The sequence below is a fragment of the Melanostigma gelatinosum genome (genome assembly GCF_949748355.1).
Source record: "Melanostigma gelatinosum genome assembly, chromosome: 2".
Taxonomy (NCBI): Eukaryota; Metazoa; Chordata; class Actinopteri; order Perciformes; family Zoarcidae; genus Melanostigma; species Melanostigma gelatinosum.
In genome coordinates this window covers 17539352-17560361 of record NC_136635.1, presented here as the reverse complement: position 1 = coordinate 17560361, position 21010 = coordinate 17539352, and the positions used below count along the sequence as shown (strand labels likewise).

General features: G+C 39.5%; 1 protein-coding gene across 1 annotated transcript in view; it reads right to left on the bottom strand.

Annotated features, from left to right (window-relative positions):
• The window catches only part of epha6 (eph receptor A6), a gene marked incomplete at both ends in the record, with an annotated part of 48469 nt that overhangs the window by 3288 nt on the left and 24171 nt on the right, over nucleotides 1-21010 (bottom strand). Inside the window, 6 exons of the mRNA XM_079289575.1 lie at nucleotides 1914-1984; nucleotides 5674-5779; nucleotides 6619-6781; nucleotides 7547-7671; nucleotides 16493-16843; nucleotides 17802-17957. Coding sequence (XP_079145701.1) covers nucleotides 1914-1984; nucleotides 5674-5779; nucleotides 6619-6781; nucleotides 7547-7671; nucleotides 16493-16843; nucleotides 17802-17957 — 972 coding nt within the window. The remainder of the gene's footprint in view (nucleotides 1-1913; nucleotides 1985-5673; nucleotides 5780-6618; nucleotides 6782-7546; nucleotides 7672-16492; nucleotides 16844-17801; nucleotides 17958-21010) is intronic.

Here is a 21010-nt window from a genome sequence, read left to right as displayed (position 1 = left end):
ACAATTTCAATATTTTTCATATTATATTGGAACATGGAACATGGAACTTTGACACACACACACACAAACGCACACACATCTCAAATACACTGATAATCTGCAGACAATTCCATGGTGAACACTCACGTTTATAGATGCTTGTTGGCACTATTCGCTCTTCTTACAGTTTAATAGTAATGGAAACATGGTACACATGCAGATCAGACTTGTTGCTTTGTGCATCCCTTAGTATATACAAAAGATCAACATCATAACATGAGCACCTGTGCAACCTGATCGTATGTAGTAAAACCACAAACTCTCAATCATTTTCCATCACAGGTTCCCTCACCAGATATTGAAATACTTTTCTGAAACACGCAGCACCCTTACCCATTATCTTACCCATTCAGTGTTTGTGTATTTTGTGAACCACTTTATCGTCATTTTCTTAATTTATTTCAAATGTAGAATAAATCTTTCATTTGAACATTTAGCCTGCATAAATACCTTTTCTTTGGACTGCAGTATATTCGGATATATTGGAGCATATCATGTAATTTGTGTTGAGGCTGTGGGAGAGATGTTGACTCTTGCTTCAGCTGTATGAGACCGACATTAATGGTGTATTTGCTTCCATTACACTGTAAAGTTTTTCTGCTATTTCGTCAAGGGATGGAGAAAAACAACCAAAAAAAAAAAGCTGAAAAAATGCCCCAGAGCAGCATATAAAGACATTGCAGGCAGCCAGGCTTCAGTATCCTCCTCACTGAGGCTGGGGATATTGCTGCAGTGAGCGCTGTGCACGATGACTGGCACAAATGATAACTTGAAACAGCCCCTGGTACACCTCGAGCAGATGAGCTGGGGACTAAATGTACTTTATAGCTCTGTCAGCTCATATTGTAGATTGTTGAAGGCTTCGTCAGAGAAAGATTCCAGTTTGGCGTCTACACTCTCCTCTGTCTCCAGGGTGTCTAAGCTCAGCTCCGTGGTAGAACAAGCCTTTTCCTACAGTTTGTTGAGGCTGCTGGCTTCCCCTGCCTAGGTGATGCCTCCGCAGCAAAGAACAGAACAACAAAACAAGTCTGTGAGAGGCAAGGATTATAACTATTCAAATTATTATCATAATATTTATGTATTGGCAAGGCTGTTATCATTCTTTATCATGTTCTGCAAGTAAAGCTAGACGACTGATGATATGCAAAATTAAAATAGCAAAAAAGTATGACTCGATAATTCTGCAGCAAAAGTCTGTCCAACTTTCTGCACAATGGAGGAAAAGGAGAAAGCCCGAAGAGACACACACAATGTAGTGCACACATAGACAGGCCTTGAGTGGAATTGTGTGTGTGGGGGGGGGGGGGTGTATTTGTCATCATGTTACAGTGTTTTCATTCACAGTCCTTCATGTTTTTCTTGGATCGATTACAAATCACCAAATCAGGAGCACAGATGATAGACCGATTGGATTTTTCTAAGGAGCCACATTTGTGTCCCAGCAGGCCTCAGATCGAATCCTACAAGAGCTCTCACTGGACTCTCTCAGTAAATCACAGGACACCATTCTGTTCCCCAACAACGATATGCCTCTCCCGTGGTGCCAATCAATAACCATGTTTTTATCTGCAATTGACGAACCACACTGGGGTCAATCCTGCAATTCCTAAAACGGAGCAGCGGTTACCCAGTTTTGTCACAATCCAATAATGGGTGTATGAGATACTGTGAGAGGTGGATCATGATGAAGACTGCAATAAAAGAAATTGCAACTCCGAGGCAAACTGTGATCGCTCTTTGTCTAACTTGTGTCTAAACAAAAGCCCTGGGAGTTGAAGCATATACACTCTGTTGAGGAATACATGCTCACCGATGTCAAAACCCAGACAAGCAATTTTGAACACACACACAATAAGAAACATTATATACAGTACCATGTCCACCGTGGTAGCGAGTCCTCCTCTTCTCCTCTGACTTCATCCTGGCTTTAATGTACCCCTGACACCTGTACAGGTGAACCAGTCGGCCACAGAGTAAGAATCACCCCGTAAAACATCCCTGTACAACCCTCCTTTCTCTTTTTGCTAGCAAACCCTCTCCGTGTTTTCTATACAACACAGTTCATTATTTGACATTACAGCAGAAGGCACAGGTAACGTTGGTTGGTGTATCATTTGGTCACTTAGTTGTTCTTTCAGAAATGGGTATTTAAAAACAAACCGTCCTGAGGGTGTTATAAGCAGAGCAAAGTTTGAAGTCATTCATATTTCTTCATGGAGCTGTGTGCCCTCTTCTCCAACATGCCTGTTGATGTGCAGAATAATGAATTGAAACGACAGGTTTGATGTGCACATAAGCACGGAGATTCTGTTGTCAAAAGTCTGATGCTGGATACCATCCTCATCGGCGCTCTTTCCTTCTGACCACATCCGGTCTCAGAATATGAAAAAAACAGGCCTTTTTAATTTCTGTTTGGTGATTTTATCTTTTGTTCTACAAAATAGAAAATCTAACTTTCAATTTTGCTCATCCCTTTTTTTTTTGCTAAATTTTGCTCATCCCAAGACAAACGCCTTGTATTTTTATTTTTGTATTTTGAAATTAAAATCAAATAACTACACATTTTTTAATACCCGTTCCTGAAACGGAAATCAAATGACCAAAATATTCACGGACCGATGTCGAACAGATTCACTGCCCTCGTGACAAAAGGTGGAAAATTAACCTTTGTTCAGACAGCAGAATCTGTCAGCAGTCTTTTGGTTTGCCAAGATGTTTCTGGTGGAAAAACAAGAGTAATTTTCCACTTTTCAATAACTCATTCTTTTTGGGCAATTTTCTGTTCTAGGCCTTTATGCAGTTATTTTGATTTTCTTCCATTTCCTAGCTTTTATCCTATTCACAGTCCCACACATTCAAGGCTTTCAAGGCTCAGTCTCCACAGAGACAGAGTGTCAGGAAAAAAGTAGCAATCAAGCCATAGTATTCAACAAAAAGAACAATTTGCATCCTCCATGCACGAACCGTAAAATGATCATACCATTTTAATTTTACTGATACTTTGCATCGTCTTACTTTAGAGGAGATTATTTATATGAAAATAGTTGATAAGCCAGATGTAGAAAACAACCTTTAGTGATAGTTGAACCTGCAGGCCAAAGAGAAATGAAGAGATAAAGCAGGTATTGTCAAGTGTCATTCACATGCTGTAGTCTTTGTGGCTCTGTATTGTGGCCCATTCTTGGCACCTGAGAATGTTGAAACAATACACGAAAATCATCCAAATCTCTGTAGTACACTTAATTAAGGTTAAGGTCTTTAATGACATACAATTAAACACGGTAGAACTTCAGTTTTAGTACTACTGGATCTCAGTGCTGCATTTGACATGATCAACCACAACATGTAAATAGACCAACTGGAAATCTGGGTGGGAATTTATGACACAGTACTAAACTGGTTTAAATTATACTTAAAGGACAGGGACTACTTTGTGTGTAATTACACATCTGAGCGGACAAATGTGACATGCAGAGTTCCCCAAGGCTCCATTTTGGGGCCTCCTCTGTTTAACATCTATATGCTTCCTCTGGCTCAGATTTTCGACACACACTCTAAATTACACAACTATATCACCAGGGGACTATGGTTAGTGCATTGGACAAATCAATGATTGGATGTGCCAGAATTGTCTTCCATGAAACAAACACAAGACGACAATGTTAAAAACCACAAACCAAGCCAGAGATCTTCATGTAGTCATGAACTCAGAACTGAATTTCAACAGCCACATTAAGACAATTACAAAGTCAAGGACTAAATGACTTATGTCTCAGCAGGATTTGGAAAGAACTTGTCCATGCATTCATCTTCATTAGGTCTCCCTAAAAAAATCGATTAGACGGTTGCATCTGATTCAGAACGCTACTAAAAAGTGGATCACATCACTCCAGTTCTGAGGTCTTAACATTGGCTTTCTGTCTGTCAAAGAATTGATTTCAAAATGCTAGCATCCAGACCGCTCAGGTTGTTTGGGACGGGTCTGCTTTCTGTCCCCAGAGTTAACACTGAACATGGTGAAGCAGCATTCAGTTTCTATGCTCCACATATCTGACACAAACTCACAGAAAAGTACAGTCCAGCTGCAACACTCACTTCTTTTAAAACAGGGCTGAAGACTCCTGTTTGCCACTGCCTTTTATTATATAATGAATTATTAATTTCCTCTTACTCTGAACTGTAACTTTCATTCTTATTCTCATAGCTTGTTTTAATTTTCTATTCTATTGACTCTTCAATGACTTCTTTCATTTTATTTGAATGTCCTTTTGTGGTGTATTTATTTTGCACTTTGTCTTGACGCTTTTGATGTTTTAAGTAAGCACTTTGAATTGCCTTGTTGCTGAAATTTGCTATATAAATAAATGTGCCTTGCCATAAAGGCTTCTGACAGATATCTGGTCAGCTTTGATGTGGGCAAACATATAATATTGGCTTGTATTTGTATCCAATGCTGTACAAATATATTTCAGGGCTGTTAAAATTTAGAGGTATGCTACGGGCAAACAAAAGGGCCAGAACCCAGAAGTAGCAGGAGTGGATATCTGAGATGTTCTAAGAAACACAGCCCTTTCCCAAAATGCATTCATTGAACACATTCAACATGTGTTAAAATATGGGCTGCACTTCAGGACACGTCTGTGGAAACTTATCTTATTAGATGTCATGCAAGACCCAGTCGTAGGAATCGATTTGTTCTTAAGAGGCACATACTGTAGTGACATACGATAATTTGTCTCATTCAACAATTTCCCTCTACTTCAATTTTTTTGTTTTATGTTGTACAAGTAATGTACAGATAGTGTTCCTTTCCCAACAGAGGAAAAACACTTGTATTGCTTGAGAATAATTGAAATGCCTTAATCTGAGGCAGACTTTAAATAAGATTGGGAAACATTTCTGTTAATGAACCTCTTTCCTCAAACTTTTATGGCAACTTAGTGGCATTGATTATGCTAATGATCAAATCCCACAAACAGGCACCTGGTCATCAATGGAAGGCTTCCATCAAGTTGAAACAAGCTGTTTACGACAAGTTTGTGCAGTTGAGAGTTTTATGAATCTGACTTGGAACACTTGTACGAGCAAGCTTTAGGTTTAGGATAAGAATACAAAAAATGTTCTTGCGTTTGGCCAATTGTCTATCATTTATCGTCTGGGAAGTGAGACACATTGTGCAGATATTTTCAGCGTTTTAAGTTTTCCAATTGTGTGATCTGAGATTATCACTTCAGCTTGCTTCATAATTAGGTAAAAATCCAGACAAATTACCTACAGATCCTGGGCCATTTTTCATTGTTTATTACGGTAATAAGTGCCTCTAATGGTAAAACCCTGTGAACCAGAGGTGAAGTGAAGACAATGGTCTGAGTGAACCTGTGGAAGTTAATGGAATGGAGCAAACTGCTGGTACTTGCATTACATGCTGAGTAATTAGGCAGAAAATTGGTTCAGCCATTTGGAAAATAAGAGTGTCTGCTTGGTGGCAAAAAGAGAGTCCATTACCAGACTTCGGGTATAGCGTCACACTGGAGATCATGAAAAGGGAAGAGCAGAGGCGTCTGCGAGGGTGTGTATGTCTGTGTGTGGTGTTAACAGTAAGCCAGCACCAGAGCGAAACAGGGGGTGTCTTACCGTCCAGTGATGAGGAGGAAGAGGGTGAGGATGACCAGCAGGGAGAAGCCTCCTACAGACGCTGTGACGACCACCAGAACCTGACCTTGATCAGCAATATCAGGATCTGAGGAAAGTGAGAACAAAACAAAGCCAGGCCAGTCAGTACATGTTGAGCGGCAGCGTGAGACAGAGGCCGGAAATATTTCCTGATGTTTCCCTAAATGGACTGACATCTCAGTGATACTTGTTGAAATCAACACATTCATTTAGTAATCTAAAGTGCTATTTATTTTACATTTAACTGAGTTTAACTTTTTGATATTGTTGGACTTCTCCAACAGTTAATATGAAATTATGGTAAGTAGGAAAACAGTCAAGAAACAAAAAAATCACTGCACTCTGTGACATAATGCTACGTGAGAGCAAGCATTGTATGGGTTGAATAAGGTGAGAGAGAATACGGCATATTTGTAGAAGCACAATCCGAGTATATAAATGCACTGGCATATGGAAGTATGAGAATATGAATTTGGACATCTACATATTCATCACCTAAAAGTGTGTATTTTGTAGGAGGATGTGAATTCCTGCATATTTCAGGATTAGAATCAGAGCGTAATGTGTGCATCAGGAATTTACAGAGCTTATACACATTTAAATAAATGGCTCATGCCTGAATAAGCACTGATGAGTTTCACTGATCCATAGCAGAGAATGACCATAAAACGTATCCCAAGATTTTATAAGGTTGTTGATCAACACCGATGACTTCACATCTCTGGCTTTAAACCTCCTTTCTTCTCCAGTGCATTGCATTAAAACAAGACCTCTATCCATTGGAATTTCAACACAAATCGAACTGACCGGATGACTGAATATCAGTGCCGTTCCTTCCTAGAACACAGCCAGTGCAAACACAAACAAAGGTGCAATTCCTACACGCTCTCTCCCCCACAGGCGTACCCTCAGCTGCAGTGGCAAACTCAAAGTTGGGGCTGTACGCTGTGTAGCCAGCAGCAGTGCGGACACGAACATGAAAGACATAGACAGTTGAGGGTCTGAGGCCCGTCACAACCACGCTGGGGGATTTGGTCCGCGTTGATGAGTAGCTCAGCTGCTCTTGCTCCTAAAAAGAACAAAAAACAGAAACAGATTGCCAGAGATGATAAACAAAAGCAAGTTTTGGCAGGACATATAAACATGTGTTTGCATAAAGCCATTATCATATCAACATTTCAACCAAACACATTTTCATCCTATTAACTATCAGAGCAGATGGTAAAAAAAAGCAGAGATAGCATTGCATTAAAGATGCTCTGCACTTACACTTTCCGCACGCTAAAAATGCTAATTGTTCTGTGAGCAGAGATTGTTTGTGTGTTGCGTGATGTGCACTATATGCAATCACAATTAGGGTTCATTTGAGTCCAAACCACTGTTAACACAAAGCAATTAACACATATGTTACATAAACATGGCCTAAAACAAAAATAATCAAACTATTTTAGATCAGATTAGAAGACTTTATTAATCCCCAGTGGGGAAACGCATTTGCCACCAAAAACGAATGCAAACAACAATAGACTCATACAGACAACAATAGACACAGTCCACAGTGCAAAACAGACAAAAACACATTACAAAGAATAAATAACACCAGAAAAAATGCCATATGAAACATGATTGACATCAGAAAGATGCTAAATCTAAAAAGCACATCTAAAGGTGTTCATTAAAGAAATCGAACTGCTGCTGGAATGAAAGACCTTCTGAGTCATTCAGTAGAACACTGAGGCATCCTGAGTCTCTCACTAAATGAGTTTCTGAGTCCATTAAAAACAATGGATGGCCTTCAAAAGAAACAATTATTTAATACCATCAAAGAGTTTACCTTCTCAAAGTATTTAACTTCATAGTCCACTGTGTCTGATGGCAGCTGTTCCACTTCTGACCAGGAGAGGGCAATGCTGTTTTGGGACGACCAGTCTTTCCTGACTACACCCACCAGAGCAGGACCTGAGGATGCAGTCAGAGTGCAAGGATTTCAGCTGTGATTACAAAAGAATGAACTTATTGGACTTAGTGACTGACGTATGTACTAAGGATCATGTGCCAAAGAGTAATTGGCATAAGGATTGGGAAAAAACACAAGCAAGAAAAATGGCACGTTTGCAGCAGGACTGAGCCACTCAGAGTCACCTGTCCAAGAAGCCCAAGGGAATAAAGAAATGAGTGATCTCAGCTGTTGCTCGAGCCACTGTAGTGAACTCTAAAGTGAATCCACCGAGCTCAGAGACTCGACTGTAAAACGCATTTTAAAAGTATCTTCAGCAATCACGAAAGAACTATATCAATACTGAACAAAAAAAGTTTCAAAACTCCACACTGGAAAGGAAATCTGAAACACTGCCTGAGAAAAACACATGCTGCATGTTACTTCTCCAGTTTACAGAAGAAAATCTCATGAAAAAACACTTTTGAGAAATGAAAAAACCTCATTGCAGTTTGCAAGAGAATTGTTTGTGTATTACAGGAATACCCAAAAGGAAAGGAGGGCCAAGGAGCAACTATTGACTGTCCAGCTTCATGTGCGGCCTGAGAGAATCATTTGTGTTAACCAAACCACTAGACGCACAACAACTGTTTGTCATGTTTGTCATTATTGTTGAATTTGGGGTCATATTTTGCTAAAGGCAGCTGAGGAGACACAAAATAACCCAGCAGAGATTCAAATATTTACCACCAATTATTCATAAAGACTTTGCTTGAACAGAATATGATCTGGCAAACTAATAGATCCAGTCACGCTGTTGTGGAGCGTGCTGTTTTAGAGATCATTGTCGGAATACAAATTCAAACCCAAACTGATGTCTTAAACTATCTTAATGCTCAGAGGAGCAGATGACCGACTAAACACAGAAGGCCAAAGGCTGGATGGGGCACTTCAGAAAGGTCTCAGAAGACTTGAGTTTCAGATGCGACTTCCACATCTTGTCACGAGGCCAAGAGTTTCAGCATCAGCAGCTCTGTCCAGATACGATGCTTCACAGTCCAGCAGCTCAATGACAACTGTGTCACATTAATCAAAAGAGTACACTTCTGCATCACACATGTACCACACATGGATAGGATCCCAATCACTGGACTGTGCTGTCTTTTAAACAGTTTGTAGAGTCACATCACATGTCTGCCATGTCAGCCATGCTATTCCAGATAACACGGGTCCTCTCTATCCTGGTGGCAGGTGGTGCCTGAGCTGCACAGCGACGCCTGGAGATGTTGTGGGAATATCTCAGGCCTCTGAGCGTGGCCGCCCGCTGCAGTTATTAATAGCAAACAGCAGACGCACCAACACAAATAAACACTGTGTATTGACAGCACACTCGGTGCAAAAGTGCACGGGCAAGGACAAACTCCAGTGAGTTGTGATTGTCATCCATACCATACCTGAATGTTTTTAGCTCAATACTGATCAGTTTCGAGTCATTATTACAAAGCGCATTATAATAAACACGAGCTCCTTCAAACAAATCTCTCAGCAAGTTGTCAAAGGTGAAATATTTCATTTTACTTATATTTATATTTCAATCGGCAGAGACTTGTTTCATAAGTTAACAATGATTTATTATACAAGCGTCAAATATGAAAAGTGCAAAGTCTTTGGCGATTGGACTCCATCCTGAAGTAATATCACCGAGGGTAGGGATACTGAGGTCCCACAGGCCTAATCCCCCCTGGAGTCCAGACACTGGTGGTGGTGGTGAAAGGAGTTGTTGCCATCTGATGATGAATCAGGAGCCTGACTGTGATGCTGACTGGAGGCGACTGGGGTGGAGGCGGGTCGCATCTGCTTAACGCTGAACTGACAGCAGCAGAGAGGAGAACACTATTTAAAGATTGACAGCAACGAGCTGATTGGCTTAAGGAAACTGTGTGCCGAATCTGGTTGGTTGCTTAACCGTGCACGCCCCCAATCAGCTGACAGAGTAATTACAAGGAGAGGAAAGACAGAGATTACTAGTGAGTGTCTTCCTGACTGAACTTGCACTTGAGCTACATTTATATTTTAACATTTTATGTCGTCATATCTTATGCATATTAATTTGATGTTCTCTGTCATTTTGTAAAATTGTAATATTGTGTAGGTGGAGGCTTCAAATAAGCCCAGTTGGCTTTTTGCCTCTTCCTGCACTGTGATATAAATTTATCTCTGTTATGTTTGTTTATTTTTACTTTATTGTTTGAATTGTGCAAATTAAATAAACTAAACTAAACTAAATATGACAGGTGGAAGTATTTCAGATTTAGCAGTGGATATTTTACTGTTTCTGTCTGATTGTGAACGCATGGCCAATACAATGTGAACACTGTAATCCTTAACAAAACTAATTACATTTGCACATCAAATAATTATTTTCAATGATTCATCTGCTGATTATTTTCTTTGTTAATCGATTAATGTATGGTTTAGAAAATGTCAGATACTGGTAAAAAAAATGATTTGTGTTCTCTATTTATTAACAGCAGAAAGCAGAAACATATTCAACTGACTATCTCACACAGCAAAGACAGGGAGCAACTCTTTCTCTGTAATATTTAGCTTATTTTACTTAAAGAATTACCAATGATGAGCAATTGATTTTCAAAATAGAAGGATTAATTGTCCGTCGACCGTTTGAACTATAATTTCAGCTTTAGCACACAGTACTGACAGACATATCTGTTGTTATCCATGTAAAAATGGAAGTGTATGCAAGCAAAGGCACGCACAAAACCTGAGGCAAACTTATCTGAAGAGGAACAGCTACACAATACATATCGCTGTACGACCAGCAGAGATGTCTAAATCTGTCCAAAGTCACGTTTTGTCACTCTTCAGTTTGTAATAATAAAAAAAAAAGTTCCACATCGATCACAAGTATGTTTGTTATGACTTATTGCTAGTTTTACAAGCATTTAAACCCAGGAAGGGATTCCTTGCATAACATCCTCAAAATCATGCATTAACTGCATTAAATGCATCATGCATTTAAATAAATGAATGAAAGTGTAACTATGTGGGCTTGTGATATTAATTAATCAGTCAAAACATATTAAAGCAAGAATGGTGTCCATGAATTTCATGTTTTAATTGGAAATGATGATGTTTTTCAGTTGGCAGCAGTGAAACCAGATAAATATGCATAACCCACTTATGGGATAAAAATGTCCATGAAAATCACACTACTCGAGGGGATTTAGTTTTGCAGCATTATGGTATAATGTTATGTATCTATCACCATGCGTGTGTGTGTGTGTGTGTGTGTGTGTGTGTGTGTGTGCTTGGATGAAGAAAGGGGGGAGGGGTAAAAGACAGAAAGAGTTAACAGGGAGAGCAGTAAAGAAATCCCACGAGGTTGCATCTCCTCAGCATCTGAGTATATAAATAGACGTCAGCCGTATTCCCACAGCAAAGGAGATGAAAACGGAAAGGGAATCCACTGGGGGAAAGGGGAAGAGAACAAAGTAAAACAGAGAAAATCTCCTGAATCAGGACACCGCAAAACATTGGGAAATGTTCAGACATGGATTCAGCATGTGTGACCTTTACTTGACTCTTGTTATTGTTTCATAAAGGAAAAAATGTTGATGAAGGGGGACGAAGATACCAAAATAAAATAGATTAAACATTCAGATGTGAGATAGACTTGAGTATAAACCTCTCCTCAGGACCCTTTTACCCAAATGTTTTAACTTAATTTAAAAAAATTATTATTATATATATTTTTTATTCAAACGTATTCGGTTCGTCATGCGTACCGAACCGTGAGCCTCGTACCGAACGGTTCAATACGAATACGCGTACCGTTACACCCCTAATAAGAAGACAGGTGAGGGTAACCCATTAGGAAAACAGCCCTAATTGATTGACAGTGCCAACAGTGCCAGACAGCGCAAAAACAAACATGTATGCCGTGGAGAGGCATAGATGTTAAAAATAAAGTGCCAACAGCATGCTCTAAGGTGCTCTACTGTTTGACAATCCTAAAATGATGTCATGGTGATGAAGTCACTGTTCATGTGAAGCTGTAATCAAATACGTACCACAGGCTAGAAATGTCATATGTCAATGACATAAACGTGAAGTGACAACTCACTGATCGTTCAAACCTTTGCTATTGTCAAATATTACCAACAATGAGTCAGCTGACAATAAAAAAACACCATTGAAACTTATTACTAATAACTTGATCTGATTTTAAAGACTATGATCTGTAGTAGCAGTAGCAGAGCAGTAGAGCCTCGAATTAACGGAAAGACGATGAGCACAACTCTGTAGATTTCACCATTTAAACCGGCAGCTATTTGATTTAGATTATCTCAGAATCAATGCATCATTAAATCATTTTGCGAATGATTTGATTCGATGTAATTCAATTAATTTAGATTCTTCCAGGCTTCACAAATATAAAACATGTGCCACAACCAAAACACATGAAAACTCCACAAGTGTAATCTTTTTTTTCCAAACTTTCAAAGGCTCAACAGTGGAATTTTCAGCCTCTACTAGTCTAGGACCCAATCTTTTATCGTACATGAGCATTACCTTGAACACAGAGTGAGTCTATCTTTGTGGTCGTCTCTCTGCTCCCGTCACAGGAGCACATTGTTCCTCTGTGCAGCAAACACCTCAGGCAAATTTGCACTGATTTCTCTCTGCCTCGTCACAGAATGCTGCAGTGAACTTTGTGGGAGGAATCGTCGGTGACAAACGCTCCGCTGAGCAATAACTACAGTGTTTTTGAGTGGAGTGCAGTTCGCTGTTCGTAAACACAGAGATCATCCTGCTCACACTGCTCTGCGTTGCTGCCTTGAGAGGCGTTCGGACAACAGCTGCTGACCTTCATCAGCTTCAACAAGCCTCCTGCTTCACAAAGTGAAATTAAGTGTGGAGGAGAGTGCTCACAAAGAGGCATCCCGGATGATTAAATGTGCCTTCTGAGAATCTGTGACGAAATAAATATTGCTCAGCTCTCACTGCTACAAAACTGAATGATAACTCCAGTGTATCATATCGTCAACAAAGGCAATAAACACTCCACTCTGTTCAAAGACAGAGCGATCATACATATGGCTAAACTGGGCATTATAACGTATCAAGGTTAGACAAGCACACAGGCATTAGGGAAGAGAAGGTTTAGAATAATTAAAAGAATAATGAGACATTAATATTGAATTTACAAACAGATAGCATGCAAACAGAAAATAAATGGTGCCCCCTCCTTCACACACACAAAAAAAATCAGTTAATTGCTATTTCTACTTTTGATTGGTTATCATTCCATCATTGACATAATATCACAATCAATTACGTGAATCATCTTTCAGCAACTGCGTTAATTGGCAATGAGTCTGTCCATCCAAAGTCCATCCAAACAAACGTTTAGACAGATTTACAACAAGCCTCTGTCCCAGCTCAACGAGCATCTACCTCATCTCAACTTATAGTACGTTTTTGGGTGCTTGACGAATGCTTTGCATTTAACAACCATCTAATATTGGTCTGTTATTACATGGCCTTATCAAGAGGCTTCTTGAAAGATTTTCCTCTATGTACAGCTAAAATACATATATACATTTTAAATACCACATGCATGCTACCTGTTCAATTACATGTGTGGGAGATAAGCACGTGTGATGCTGTGAATTACAGGTGGACTTATGTAAACATTTCAGTCCAATGAACTACAAAAAATGATCCCTGTGTGTGGGAGAAAGAAAAACGAGAGTGCGCACAGGGAAGAGCTGGGAATGACTAACAGACCATGTGCAAGGCTGTAGGTGGTACACAGTGAAGCAAATGTGTGTGCGAATGTAATACGTGTATGGATTTGTTTGCCTGCTTGTGTGCATGCTTGCCTGGCTGTGTGTGCATACAGTGTGTTTACCTGGGAGAGGCAGTTTGACGAGTTAATCCATTCTAAACGTCCTAATGAAAACATCCCCACAGGCTTCTTCTCATCCGCGACAGAGATTAATTTGCATTACAACTTCCTCTCGTCAGTCGAGCTGCTTTTGCCAGAGAGATGCGTGTGAAGTGACACAAACACACCTGACATCTTGGTTTCCATGGTATGATGACAGCCTATCAGCAAAACATTTCTAAAAATCAAACTTTGAATATTGATTAGTTTTCACTGTATACTATACAGCCACAATAAATGACTGTTGAAGTAAATTGACTGAATTGTTTGAATTAACTTCTCTTGAATGACGGCGATATAATCATGAAGACCTTAGCAACCATACACTCCATATCACCTGAGAAACTGAGAGAAGCAGAAACCCAAATATACTAAATCCTGCAAAGAAGAGGCAATAAACACAAAAGGGTTGATAACTTGATAGAAAGAAAATAGTTATATTTTTTAATTTAACGAAGTCTGGTGCTGGTCCACCACTTTGGTCCAGACTGAAATATAACTACTCAATTAACTGACATGAAATTTGGTCTGTCCATTCACGTCACCCCTCAGGATGAATCTTACCCACTTTGGTGATCCCCTGACTTTTCCTCTAGCGCCACCATCAGGTCAAAACTTTATTTTGGCCAATAATTCTATTTATTTCTAAAGAACTGCAAACTAAAAACTGCAAAACATTCAACCGTAGCTATATTTTATGTATTGCGCTAATTAGCAAAAGTTAGCATGCTAACACGCTAAACTAAGATAGTGAACATGGTTCAAATGAAACTTGCTACACACCAGAATGCATCGACAGAACTCCAAGTCTTGTTTAAATAGCACACAGCACCATTCTGATCAAGGTACCACAAAACTGAGAATTCAGACCAGATAAGAGACTTTGTTCCTGCCATCTATTGTACACATAATTGGACAAACAGCTGTAAGACTACAGATTGGCTGTAATTGACTAAACTTTCAGCTTGTAGTCTCAAAAACACAAATAGTGGAAAATAAGATAAACTGTTGTATATATGTTTTTTGGACTTCCTTTCAGTCTGCGGAATACAAAGGACAAACTGCAACAATATGGCTATCATGGCAGCCTATTATCACACACAAAGACGATTTGGCACGGATAATTCCTGATTTTTATATCTGAGCCACTGATGTCTGTCTGTCTTGTTGTCATCAGAAATTCATGGCTTGCTAGAAAATGTGCACATACATCCCAGTATAATTTATTCATCCACTCCCTTTCCTTCTTTCATTTCAACCTTCTCCATCAATCGTGCCATCAATATTCTTGCCCTTCAAATATCAGGTTCAGGATCCAGTAGTCACTAGAACACTCAGGTCTCTTATTTTCCCCAATTCAAGCCAAGGAACGTGCTTCCTTGAGGACATCTATAAGTAGCTGATCTCAGGTCAGCCGGATATCGCTAATTAGGACTTCAGGTTCAGGTCATAATGGCTCCGTCAGCTATTCAAGGGTCAGAGTTGTGCTTCACTTTTTGACACATTAAGCTGGACGGAAAGACAAAGACTGTGGAAAAAGACACAGGGTTTTCAGGAGGGGGAAAGGCAAATCCTGCTGCAGAATAAATAAACGTTCCTGCTACTACAGCATAAATACCTCAATCTGCTCCCATGCAAACACAATATTTATGAGCTAAAAATCTGATATTATGTAACTACAGCATCTGCATATATGTCAAGCATAAGCATGCATATTTAACCTATATTAATATGCTAGAGCCAAATATGGCTTGTTGAATGTTAACTCTCAACAATCTGTCCACCAGAAGGTCAACAAATGGAATACATAAACTGCAGATGTCTTGTAAACAAAACATTTCTTTTTTTTAGGAACAATTAAGTCAATAGCGTTCTACAGCTACTATGCACCAAAGTTGCTGAATTCAACTCAAAGCCTTGAGATACAGTTTAATTGATCAAACACAGAGGACAGTCATATCACCAGTAATCACAAGTAATACACTAAGCATTCAACCTAAACTAGTCCCTCACATCCAGTCCACATTCAATCCGACAAATGCCCTAAAAGGTAAATTGTGGACTATTTTTCCACATCCTGTTATAAATCAATTTAGTATTTTAGGGCAACACCTTGTTAACGCTCATGTGAGTTAGGTAGTTAGGCGTACCAGGTATTTTTGTATTGCAGCAAGATAAACCTGTGAAGAAGTAACCTGCTCGTTTGTAAACTATTGTTTATCGGTTTTGCTTGGCTCTCTGCCATCCCACCGGCTGAATGGTCCACTGGGAAAATTCCCACCTTTCCAGATGGCCATTTTGCCCGTGCCAGCAGGATTAACATGATGCATGTGTCGCAACATTTTGTAGCCCACCATGTACTATTTCAGCCCTGCAAACTGTTTTTAAATTGATTTCAATTATTAAAGAATTCATGGCCACAACTAACAACTGTTTTCATTATTAGCCTTTTAAATATGTTTTAAAGTTATACTTGAATCAGAAAATAATGTTAAATTAAGACTGTGGAACCCATTGTGAGGTCTCTGATTTGCTATTTTGCGCTACCACCGGTCCAGAACCCAAGGTATTTCAATCACAGTGATGAGAAACAGAAATGCTTGGCATTTTTGCTGAGTAAATGACTGTCTAAAATGTTTGCAATTAATCGTCTGTTGATGGATTAATCAATTAATTAGCTCGCTGTATAATCTGTTTACTCATGAAATTAGTAATAAATTGTAAATCCAAGTCAAGAATATCAACATAATTCACCCGGATAATTCTGTGGGAGGTACATTTGCTTGTCATCATTGCCACAGCTGGATTTGAAGACAGTGCATCAAACAGAACTGTAAAGTAGCACTGAAGTGAACAAAAGCTCTGCAACTCACCAGCTTGGTGTGTATTGACGGTAACATTCGCCAGCGAGCGTGCAGACACCCCCAGCCCAGAAACGCCGTTTGCTGCCTCTACATGGAAGGTGTAGTTGGCGTGCGTCGCAAAATCCAGTATTGCCACAGAGGTACCAGTCAGACTAAGCGGCCGTGGGATGAACCGCAGGTCTGGCTCACATGGCTCACACTGTGTCACACCACTGTCGCCGTCTCTTCCATCACAGCGCTGGCACAGGATGTTGTATGTGATGTCCTTCCTGCCTCCTGTGTCACTGGGAGGCATCCACTGCAAGAAGAGAGCCGTGTCATTGATCAATGAGACCAGGTTCCTGGGAGCCGAAGGAGGCCCTGGAGGGAAAGAAAAGGCAATCAGAGAGAGAGTACTCATTGATAACGCACTGATCACTTTATCAGGTATTGTGCAAATATAGCATAACACATGTAGAGGGGTTTGGTTATTGCCTGATTGAAAAGAGTCAACCAAAACATATGATCTATAATCAATGGTGCCATTTCAGATTATTTAGACCTCTTGGGAGATCCATTAAGTGTGTCTACGGTTTACCAAAAAATTATGAAAAAAGCAGCAATAACACCGTACTTGTGGAATACTACTGTGCAAAAATGCAGTTTTGTATGCAAGAGTCAGTATTAAGTATAACAGCAAATACACCACTCATCTGACCTAAAGTGAATGAAGCTTAATTGGGCACATGATCACCACAATCTGTCAATTGAAGGACCTTAAGCAGCATGGAGTGTGAATCTGTCATGTGATGTGTGTGCGATGTAAGTGTGTGTGTGGGTAGATGGTTGGTTTTCAACCTATTTTGCAGTATTTTATTCTAACAGCCTGTGTATCAATTTCTTGGATAGTACACAGATCTGATGTTTTTCCAATTTTCAAAACTCTGCAATGTCTGGTTTGGCAAAGTGACCAGAACTGAAGTTCGTGTGAGTGAGTGAGTGAGTGTGTCTTTAAAAATGTGTCAGTTAGTGTGGGTGCAAAGCTTTCAGAGTGCCCCAAGTGTTTAATTCCAGCATGCTACTTGTCAATTACATGGATGCTACTCTCAGAATGTTTTACGTCGATAAATGAGGGACATCATAATTGATTTTTTCAAAATTTAAATACGGAGGCTTATAGTTATGGGGGCATAGATCTAAATTCAGGTCAATCATCTTGCTACAATAAAAAAGTGCAAATGGATTGGGGAGGGATGGGATGACGAAAATAAATTACAGACAAACAGGAACTAAGAATGACCCAGCTGAAAAAGAGAGTTTTAGTAACTGCTTTACTGACTTGTACAAGCCATGGTGGAGGAGTCTTTGGTAGCTCTGTAGAAGCCTTTGTCGCAGTGACAGATGGTGGCGGCCTGGTCATGGCTGGAGCTATGTGGAGGACACTTGGAGCATTCAGTGTTCCCAGCATATGCTTTGAAGAAGCCAGGCTTACAAGCTGGAGAAAAAGAGAGGGGCAGGAAGAAGCCCGTTACACAAGTTCAATGTTCATCTTGCAATTGCATTTACATCAACACGCACACATTTAATTACATGTCCAGCTGCTTCTCTCCTCACCTGTGGTCTGACATACTATTGGAGATGCACCGATACTGATATCGGTCCATTACTGACTCAAATAGCTGGATTGGTATCGGTGACAATTGGCCGATCTGGTATCGGATACCATTGTTTTGATAAATAACAATTCAGTTAATTTAGATCTATATGTTGTGACATTTTGTTTCACAAAGTTAGGAAAGCATTGTTTAAGTCAAGCCTGATGCCTGTTGCTGTAGACATAAAAGAATGATCCCAGTGACTTCCACACAGTGGAATTATTAATTAAACACTGGTATCGGATCGGTACACTGTATCGGCCAATAGCCAAAGCCCGGGTATCGTTATCGGGACTGGAACGTTTAGATCAGTGGATCTAGGTACAATGGATCACTGGTATCTTATCCGCCCCATGCTTAAGGTGCTGTTCATTGTCCAGTCTAACAAACGGCAAACCCCTGTAAGGCCCCATTTCTCCCACAGCACCACATCTTCTTCTTCTTTTTTCATTGTGGTCTTGGCATTTCCGTTAACGTTAGGTGTTTTAGTTGTTGTTTAAAAATAGGCTGAACAGGAAAAGGTTGTTCATGTCGGGCTCCCTGTTACGATCCAAATGTCATCATGAATGTCAGAAACATAACCTAAAAAAAGTGTCCAGTGAAAGGCAATGGACTGGAGCCGGTGACAATACTACGAAAGGCCCGTCCTCGCCTCAGCCTCCAGATACTGTGTTCACCAAGTTGTGGAAAATACTCACAAAGGAAAGTTGGTATTGTTTGTCTGGCATGTTTAAAAAAAGCTATTAACATACAAATAATGTATTATGAAAATGCAATTGTAGTCTGCTTTCAGACTAAAACCTCCATCCACTTAACTGGTCCATTCTACTGACCTAAGCAGTTTTCCGCCCTTACCCCGGTTTACTTTCCGACCTCATTACTTCCTCCGGTTCTCTCCTGTTTGACCTTTCCATTTCTTTTTTTCCCATCTATTCAACCAACTCTCCTTTCCTTATCTCTCCAATTTTCTTTAACTGTTTTGCTCTGCCACACATCTCACCCTTTCTTGATTTTTTTATTTCCATTTTTCTTCCAATATTTTTCCTTTTCCCATCCATCCTCCTGCTGTCCTCTGCTTCGCTCTTTCCCTCAAGGCTTATCAGAAGATGACAAAACCATTGCAGATTGCCTCCTTCTCCCCAGACATATCTCAGCAGACACAAATAAAACACTGACAGTGTGATAATATAATATTCTGGGAATCTGGGGAACATTTTTGCAGTGTGATTTGTATGAGAATATATGTGTGGGTAGGGTAACAATTTCAAAATGATCAAATAAATATGACAGATATAAGACGCTGTAATGAAATTCAATCAAGACTTCATGACAGACAGCCAGGGGGATTTTATAATTTCAGCATTCTAATAATTTCCCCACAATACCTACAAGTAGGGAGCCACATTTGTTTACTTTCTTCCTCACATCATCAGAGACAAAGACCATATAACATAAGTCTGTTGTTGGATGATGCATTATCACCACTATAATCCTTCTGTTGATACAAGCGCTTTCTATTATACAGAGATTCATTTCATACTATATGTCGCATGAGTGATGTCCAGCCGCTACCCAGTATCTGGGTACTCCTTGTAAGAAATTATTGTTAGTGCATTGACTATCCTGGTAAATTGAAAGTCAATTACATTAAATTGCTCCTTCTACTTATATTCATGTAGTAATGGAGATTAAAATTCAGTAGTTTTAGGTACACTAAATCCCTCAGATTATAAAGCGGACCAACTGATGCAGTATCTCTAGCATCTACATGTTTGTCAGCTTGGGAGACCTGTGGGAGAGGACAGGTTGAATGAGGATAAGACTTCCTACCTCAGGCTAGATTGTTGTTACGTGAGTCTACCTGAGGCTAGAAACTTGTTAGAGTGCCATCACCAGCTCAGTTGTTCATTCAGTAGATAATACAATTCACTCTCTACCTCAATTCACTGTGTAGAGACCACCTATAGAAGAGCAGCCTGTCACACCAGCCTACTATGTTGAGAAAAGACAAGTCTTGAATACGTCTCCCCTTCTTCCCGTCCATCAGATGTAGATCTTGTTGAGCTTTGACCAACAAAATGAGTGGAATGAATCTCATCTCTTGTTCCCAGCAATCTAACACTATATCATGTTATCGCTGTCAATATAACTGTAACCCCTAGACTGTCCATGGAAAATACTCTATTTTGATTGGCTGTCAGGTGTTCATGAATTGTATATAGACACCAGAAGCTAAACAAATGTGTAAAAATTGCCATCCTCTTTTCTTTTTGTTTGACGGAAAGATTTATGAATGCTTCTTTATGAATGCTTCTTTTCACCGCAGTGCACCAGTAAGTTTAACCACCAATTCTGCTTCACCTCACCACCAGATTTAGAGCTACAACTAAAAATGATCTGTTGTAGATGAATCTGTTGATAATTATTTGTATTCATTTGGTGTATGAAATGTTAAGTTCTGAATGCCTGAGCTGCTGACATCTTAAAATTGCCCATTTGGTCCAACAAACAGTATAAAACCAAAGAAAATATTCAACTTAAATCAAGCAAATCCACACAACAACATTTCAACAATGGATTATCAAAGTAATTTCCAATTGATTTTCTATTACATAACTAATCAATTGATCAACTAATTGTTGATCCATTTAAATTTCCTTTATTTAGAGCTAATTTGTCATCTGTCTATTTTACATATATATCTTAAAACCTGGCATATATATCTTAAAACCAGCAAAGTTCAGTGGTTTTGACTGAGAGGACGAATGAGAGATGACATGCAAGGCAGAGTGAAAATGAAATATGCAAGAAGGAAAGAGATACAAGGAAAAAACAATCTGCATAAACAGGTGGACATAATTGAGTATAAAGATATGTAAAATGGATGAGATGA